Source organism: Seriola lalandi, unplaced genomic scaffold, assembly GCF_002814215.2.
Source record: "Seriola lalandi dorsalis isolate HSWRI2012SDOR001 ecotype SW California unplaced genomic scaffold, Sedor1 jcf7180002054581, whole genome shotgun sequence".
In the NCBI taxonomy this organism is placed as follows: Eukaryota; Metazoa; Chordata; class Actinopteri; order Carangiformes; family Carangidae; genus Seriola; species Seriola lalandi.
The window spans coordinates 2,479,728-2,488,203 of NW_019525134.1; the positions used below are offsets into that span (position 1 = coordinate 2,479,728).

General features: G+C 40.0%; 1 protein-coding gene across 2 annotated transcripts in view; it reads left to right on the forward strand.

Annotated features, from left to right (window-relative positions):
• ubb (ubiquitin B) overlaps positions 1 to 6,089 on the forward strand; it is a 7,870-nt gene extending 1,781 nt beyond the window's left edge. The window contains exons 3-4 of one of the 2 annotated variants that reach the window (XM_087177142.1): positions 20 to 854; positions 5,385 to 6,089. In XM_087177142.1, the coding sequence (XP_087033268.1) occupies positions 20 to 854; positions 5,385 to 6,026 (1,477 nt within the window). In that variant the 3' untranslated portion in view covers positions 6,027 to 6,089. Of the gene's footprint in view, positions 1 to 19; positions 855 to 4,418; positions 4,565 to 5,328 lie in introns of those variants that run through there. The other variant, XM_087177141.1, reaches the window with a different exon arrangement.
• The last annotated feature ends 2,387 nt before the right edge of the window (positions 6,090 to 8,476 follow it).

Below are 8,476 nucleotides of genomic sequence, written 5' to 3' on the forward strand. Positions count from 1 at the left end.
TTCCCCCAGACCAGCAGAGGCTGATCTTTGCCGGCAAGCAGCTGGAAGATGGCCGCACCCTCTCAGACTACAATATCCAGAAAGAATCTACCCTCCATCTTGTCCTGCGTCTGAGAGGCGGTATGCAGATCTTTGTCAAGACTCTCACTGGTAAGACCATCACCCTGGAGGTTGAGCCCAGCGACACCATTGAGAATGTCAAGGCCAAGATCCAGGACAAGGAAGGCATTCCCCCAGATCAGCAGAGGCTGATCTTTGCCGGCAAGCAGCTGGAAGATGGTCGCACCCTGTCTGACTACAACATCCAGAAAGAGTCCACCCTCCATCTTGTCCTGCGTCTGAGAGGTGGTATGCAGATCTTTGTCAAGACCCTCACTGGTAAGACCATCACCCTGGAGGTTGAGCCCAGTGACACCATTGAGAACGTGAAGGCCAAGATCCAGGACAAGGAAGGCATTCCCCCAGACCAGCAGAGGCTGATCTTTGCCGGCAAGCAGCTGGAAGATGGCCGCACCCTGTCTGACTACAACATCCAGAAAGAATCTACCCTCCATCTTGTCCTGCGTCTGAGAGGCGGTATGCAGATCTTCGTCAAGACCCTCACTGGTAAGACCATCACCCTGGAGGTTGAGCCAAGTGACACCATTGAGAATGTCAAGGCCAAGATCCAGGACAAGGAAGGCATTCCCCCAGACCAGCAGAGGCTGATCTTTGCCGGCAAGCAGCTGGAAGATGGCCGCACCCTCTCTGACTACAATATCCAGAAAGAATCTACCCTCCATCTTGTCCTGCGTCTGAGAGGAGGCATGCAGATCTTCGTCAAGACCCTCACTGGTAAGACCATCACCCTGGAGGTTGAGCCCAGCGACACCATTGAGAATGTCAAGGCCAAGATCCAGGACAAGGAAGGCATTCCCCCAGACCAGCAGAGGCTGATCTTTGCCGGCAAGCAGCTGGAAGATGGTCGCACCCTCTCTGACTACAACATCCAGAAAGAATCTACCCTCCATCTTGTCCTGCGTCTGAGGGGCGGGCAGTAAACTGGTTCACAATTCCATGTTAACTGTGTCTGTTTCCTCAAGTTATTGTGCAAGTTATATGTTCTCCATGCTGTATTAAAAAAAAAAAAAAAATGTTACAAAATTTTAATCTCTTGCGTGACCAAAAATGTGTTTCACATCAGTTAATAAAAGGTGAACCTTGACTTGGTGTTGTTCAGTCTTTGTGCTAATCCACTGTTGAGATACAGTATAGCAGGAAAGAAGCTAATTGAGTAAAACTTAATCCACACATGGTATTATGGAGGGATAGTAAGGAAGTCTCTGTCACAGCATGGTTGTGCCTGGTATGAATATAACAGGTACAACTTGGTATTGAGTTTTCTTATGAGGTCCTGGTAAAGGTGCAGGAAACTCTTTAATTCTTAATATTGTCTGTAATTCTAATACAGCAGGTGCATTTGTCTATAGATTTTAACATGCACATATAAAGTATGATAATGGTTAAACTGCCAAATTACATGAACTGGGGAAAATGCATGTTAGGGGCTAAACCATCTTGGCTTATTCTTTGAGGAAAATGCCCTGCAAAATAAAGACACCTTGGGAGCCGAGTAGTATTCACCACTGTTTTAATATAAACCATAAAATAAAGAGGTGATTTCCACTTTCATTTTTAATAAGCTGCTTTGATTCTGTAATTTTGTAGTACTGCTGCCATCAAAGCCACATGAAATCTTTTATGTGCAAGTACTCAAAAGAGGTACTTCTGTTATCAGTAACCTTTGATAGATCCCCAGCAGGATAAAGTGCTACAGGGGAAACTAACTGTGTCATGTCTACACCAAAATCACATCTGTAGCTGAATGCTGTTTGTAACGAGCATAATTTAAAGAAAGGTGATCAAACCAGCATTTTTATAAATCAGTGCTCATAATGAGTTTCCATGTCAAGCACAGTAAGTAGATAATGGTGCCCATGGATTTATCAAGAAGCCAGCACATTGTGATATAGCATACAAATGTATGCATGTGAATATGTATTAGATCTGGAGATTAATAATGGGTATGTTAATAATACAATCAGGTGTCTCATCAATGAATGAAATGGTAAATTAGTTTACAGGGTTCGAGTGGACACCTTTTTTACACCATCCTGTCACTTATGTTGCATTAAATATCATTACTGTTTTCTTTAAATGCTGAGTCATTTCAGAGATAGTCTGCGGGCCTGTATACTCAGCAGTATGGCCGGTTACATGGATCACTTGGAGAGGGTTTATAAAGCTAGAGGCCTGCTTCTGAGTCTACAGCACTCTTGAGAAGGTTGAGGACGTTTTCATTCATGAGGATGTGGCGCCATCTGTTGACAAAACAGAATTAGGGATCTGAAGGAGGATTCAGGGACCAACTGGGGAGGAGGAAATATACCAAAATCACATGTAGGGGAAAGGTTGTGCTGTGTAGTTGATACAAGAACATTGGCATAACAAGGAAATATAAAATATAAATATGATTTCCTTTGAGAGGGGGCAGACACAGTGCTACGTGGTAACATTATCAAAGGTTTGGTCATGGCACATGCAAACTGTGTGGAACAAAGGCACTCTTTCAGTAAGATAGAAACGTTTTCAGCATGAGGAAACAGGAATATGTCAGATATCATATTTCTGTACAAACAGACTGTAGACTGTCTTATGTCCTGGTGGCAGGCAGAGAGGAACCCTGTGTCTGACCATGCTGAGGCTAGCTTATACAAGGCATGAAAAACAGTATGTGTGAAAAGGTCAGGATGGCATTAAGAACGTGCAGTCTAACAGATGAGATGAAAGACAATGTGTGATATATAGTGACAACTTAATAAAAAGGGTTTCCCTCTAGGATCAAGAATATTATCTGCATTTCAAACAGTACTTGTACTTTAGTAGAGTATTTCTGTTTCATTCTACTTTGTACTTCTGTTCCACTACACTTCAGAGGAAAATACTCCACTACATTTATTTGACAGCTACAGTAAGATTTTGCATAAAAACATACACTTATACAGCATGGATTGTTATAGATTAAACCAGTAATTACTAACATTTTTGGCTTGTGACTGCTTCCAAAAGAAAGCTCATTATGGTGTTTTTGAAGAATTTTTAACAGTTCCACCAGAGACGTTTCCCCTCCAAATAAAATGGTTTTATTTTAGTAGCTGTTTGAAGCCCCCAAAGTTAAAACGACCCAATATTTAACAAAAAAGAAAAGATTAGAAAAAAAAGAAAGAATATGAATTCGAATGATCTGGCGCTGGAGAATATACTGTAGTTGAGCTCCTTACACCTCACTGTCTGAACAGGCCCCTCAGGTCTGCTAGTCTGGGTCCTCAAACTACTCCAGACTCCAGGTTAAAAACAAAGAGACATTAAACCCTTGCAGCCTTCCATTGAGCATCATGTCAGCTGACTCTGTCGCTGCCTTTAAATCCCTCTGAATACTTACTTTTAAAGGAATGGCTTTTCCTAACAGTTGATAGGGTGTGTGGACATGCATATTTGTATGTGTGAGTGTATAGTATGTATGCTTTCATTACTTACTTCTTGGTTTGTCCTCAATGTTGATTATGTTTTTAATCATCTCACCTTTTGAAAACACTTTGTGCTTATTACTGGAAGGGCCTCAATAAATAAAATTATTATTATTATTATTATTTATTTTTGATACTTTAAGTACAATTGGTTGGTAATACTTTTGCACTTTTAAAGAAGTACAATTTTGAGTGTAGCACTTTTACTTAATTTAAATAAAGGACACCAGTACTTTTTCCGCCACTGATCTGAAACCACAAGAAAGGCTAAAGTTATGGCACTATAGGAATGTAGTGTGGATTACAGAGAGCACAAGGATTATTCTGTGGTATTTAACATCTAATCCAAAACTAAACTGGCTCAACACTGTTATGTGGATAATCTGGTGTCATCTGTTTATCCTGCCAAAGGCATTTATCTCATAGCACTGTTGACTTGACAATCTGCTTTTGGTTCAAGTGCATCAGTGTATGACAAAGAATTTACTTATTTACTTATTCAGATATGGAAACAACCCGTTTCATATGTTTTTTTCACAGAGCATCTCTACTCTGAAAACCAAAATAAATTCTTAAGGTTTCCCCATGTCTTGTTCATATGTGACTCATGTGTTATGATTGTCTGCATGCCAGTCATGTGACAGCATGCCAGTCATGTGTCATACACTTAAAACAATAGTTTCTATGAGCCTTTTGTTATCCTGAGGTAGCTGTATTATTTATATTGAAGTTGGAATAAAATATTATTACATACTCTCTGTTTTCCTTTCACCTAGGTAAGATAAACTGCATTGTTGTCTATACAGCTTAATGTGCCACAATTAAAATGACTTAACTCAATGTTTAAACTATGTAGGCCAAAAATGGGGACTATTTTCGGTTGCGGAGAAATATCGGTCGATGACGTGTGTCCAGTATAAATTACCCTGTCCCCCTGGCAACTGCAGTCTGAGGGAGGTGTTGATACCGGAAAGCGGGGCCAAAAACCGAAAGTGATTGTAAGTACAATCTTCCGTTTTTAAAAATGTTTGCAGTATTATTTTTTAGTTTATCTGCTGTAGTTTTTCCTCCATCAGTTTGTAGCTTCATTATTTTGTATTTGTTGTTGTTTATGTTCCTTTTTTAGCAGCTAACCGCTTGGTAAACAATGACGGTTAGCTTGAAAAATAACGTTTATCAAACGAATAATGTACTTGACCTACGTTATCAATGGCGTGCTAGCGGTCAGTTAATATATCCATCCTTAACTTGAACAATAACGAGAAAGACATCTACCAGTGTTAACAAGTAACAATGGTACAACATTTCTAGCTGTATCCTCCATTAGTGAGTAACGTTAGCTGAACAAAACGAAGGCAAACAACAATAGCTTATTTTAAAATGGCGCTGGTGCTCGAATCACCGGCTTCCTACCAGTATGTTCATGAGATACAGTAGGACTTGGCTCACTGTTACAGCTTGTGGTAAAACAAAATGGTCAATAGTGACCGAATAATGGCTGGGTGTAAATGAAAAACGTATATAATACGATTTAACAATATGGTGTATATCTTTGAAAGGAGGAAATAAAAAAATTAACTAAAAGGCCATATATTAAACTGTAGCTGTAAGATACTGTATTACAAATTGACAAGGCACTATTACATAGTAGGCTGGTCAAATATTTGAAAAACCTTCTTGATATGGTCATGCATGTAATGTAATTTTGTTGTCCTTTTTACATTAAAGAGCATAAGTAATGTGGAGTCATCATTTTTCACAGGTGCAGACATGCAGATCTTTGTCAAGACCCTCACTGGCAAGACCATCACCCTTGAGGTTGAGCCAAGTGACACCATTGAGAATGTCAAGGCCAAGATCCAGGACAAGGAAGGTATTCCCCCAGACCAGCAGAGGCTGATCTTTGCCGGCAAGCAGCTGGAAGATGGTCGCACCCTCTCTGACTACAACATCCAGAAAGAATCTACCCTCCATCTTGTCCTGCGTCTGAGAGGTGGTATGCAAATCTTCGTCAAGACCCTCACTGGTAAGACCATCACCCTTGAGGTTGAGCCCAGCGACACCATTGAGAATGTCAAGGCCAAGATCCAGGACAAGGAAGGCATTCCCCCAGACCAGCAGAGGCTGATCTTTGCCGGCAAGCAGCTGGAAGATGGCCGCACCCTGTCTGACTACAACATCCAGAAAGAATCTACCCTCCATCTTGTCCTGCGTCTGAGAGGCGGTATGCAAATCTTCGTCAAGACCCTCACTGGTAAGACCATCACCCTGGAGGTTGAGCCCAGCGACACCATTGAGAACGTGAAGGCCAAGATCCAGGACAAGGAAGGCATTCCCCCAGATCAGCAGAGGCTCATCTTTGCCGGCAAGCAGCTGGAAGATGGTCGCACCCTCTCTGACTACAACATCCAGAAAGAATCTACCCTCCATCTTGTCCTGCGTCTGAGGGGTGGTCAATAAATCATTCCATGCTTTTACTTGATTTACATGACAACCTAACCCAATAAAAAATGAGAATTTAAATTAGTGTTTTTCCATTTGTCTTGACTGTAAGTGCTGCAAGAGCTGATGGGTTTCCTGAAATAAATCCAATTACCATTAGTTACCATTATATGTTCAGATGAAATATATTTAAAAGATTTTTGATTGGATTCATAAAAATTAGACTTTAATAATAGTTATAGAATTATAGAGTAATTTATATTTGTATATGTTTGAAATCATTCCACATTAGCGTCTCTAATGGATTAATGCATTTATCTGGATAATCTAGCCAAATAAAACCAGGAAAGGAGCATGGACAGTTGTAAACAGCCCTGTAACTGGGTTCTATCCACTGTGTATGATCATAGCCTATTTAATGAAACATGCAATGGCACATTGAACCACTAGAGGTCACCCTCTATTTCCCACTATCACTGAACATATGTGTGGTTTAAAGTGAGTGCCCTACAGACCCCATTTGAACTGATTGTTTTCAATCTGTCAGAAGATATGCATCATGGTCTGAAGCAGGTGCATTGCTGATATCCAGAATTGAGTTGGTGATGATTTTACATCTAAAATGAGCTAATGAAAGGGTTGTGATTTACAGAACCGTGCAGAAGTTTTAGACACTAAAGCGAGGATGCTTTTGAAAAATAATGCTATGCATATTTTTTATTTATCAGTTAACTTCAACAATAATGCAGTAAACGCTGACCACCCTTGGCCTTTAAAACACCACCAGTTCTCCTCAGTACACTGTCTGCTGTCTCTTCATGTGATTCCAGACTGACTCCATGATGTTGAGATCAGGGCTGTAGAGACCACACCGTCTGTTGCAGGATTCCTTGTTCTTGTCTCTGAAGATAGTTCTTCATGACTCTGGCTGTATGTCTGGGCCCGTGCTGTGGAAGAATGAAGTTGGAGCTGCTCTACGTTGGTATTATGTGGTGGATAAAACTTTTGCACAGTACTGAACCTTAAATAAAGAGCAACATTTTTATTACTAATTCACACAGAACTGAAGGTTTTAGCTAAACTCAAGTCCTCATTCATCTCTCCTGTGACTGTGATAAAAGTATGTGATGACAGTACGGATTAAGTACCAGCCAGACAAAGTAGGCAACTGCTCCAGACCCACTAAACATACAACATATAAACGTATAAAACACCTTTAAATACAATAGACTACATATCTTGCTTCTGTAAAAGAGCACTGAAATGCGTATCCAAACAAAGTGCTTGTGTTACCTTTTTAAACTTATATTTACCCAGAAACAGGCTTATAAACAAAGATAAATGAAATTTGTAACCTTAAATATTTAACTTTTAACAAATTTACATATTTATAGTTAACACACATAACTCATCATTAGCTGGAATTACATCCTGTACCGGAGTTTTAATGTTACTTATTCCCACTTTAACTAGTGCAACTGCAGTCGCACTCGGCACAACAAACTTTTCTTGGAAACTTAAAAACTTTTCCACTTTTTAATGTCATTTAAACACAAATAACTAATTAAAACAGTTTATAAACTTTACACAAACACTCACGCTCATAGTATCTGTCAATATAACGTAACATAACGTTTACTGACCTGTACGAAGCAGGTAAAGCAGAGGAATAAGGACACAGTTCGTCTTGTTTCCTTTCCAGATTGCCTCCGAGGAAACGCAGCTGTTGCGCCCCCTAACCGTTCCCGAAGCAACTCATTAGAGCACAGACGTTCCACCACCACCCCATTTCCGATTTAAATGGAGCACCTCAAGATAATATATAACTTCTGATTGAAAACATAAATATATATACAATAACAAAATAATTTTGATACTCATTAAATGAATCTTACCACCTAAATGTGGTCACCCTATTTTCGGTGTGCCACAGAAGGTCAGAATGCTGTTACCTTGAGAAGAAGCTTCTGCTATCAGGTAGGCAGGTGTTGACCACTGGGTCCTAAATTATACAGAGATCCATGGAAGAGATATAACAGAGATAAAGACAGCCAGTAATAACAGCAAAAAGAGTTGCTGAGGCCACAGCTAGTATGTAGTATAGGAGCGTGTTGCTCAAGTAGATCTCACATTGGACATGAACCTGTATCCTGAGGTCCAGCCACAGACTTTTTACTCAGCATCTCACCCTGTCAAAAGATTTGATGCCAGGTCTGAAGCTCCAGTAAAACAGACAGTTGACAACATGTAACAGAAAAGTGAAAATAAAATAAATAAATAAATAAATAAATAATAATTGGGTTTGGGTCTTAACCATAAAAAAACACACAAACATTTTGATTTGAGCTGTTCACATGAAATATCTGCTGATATGAACCATGCCTCATAAAAAGATGTCAGAAGACCTGGGATCAAGAAATGCTGATTTGCATGAAGCTTAAAGGGTGACAGAGTGACAGTGTGACCCC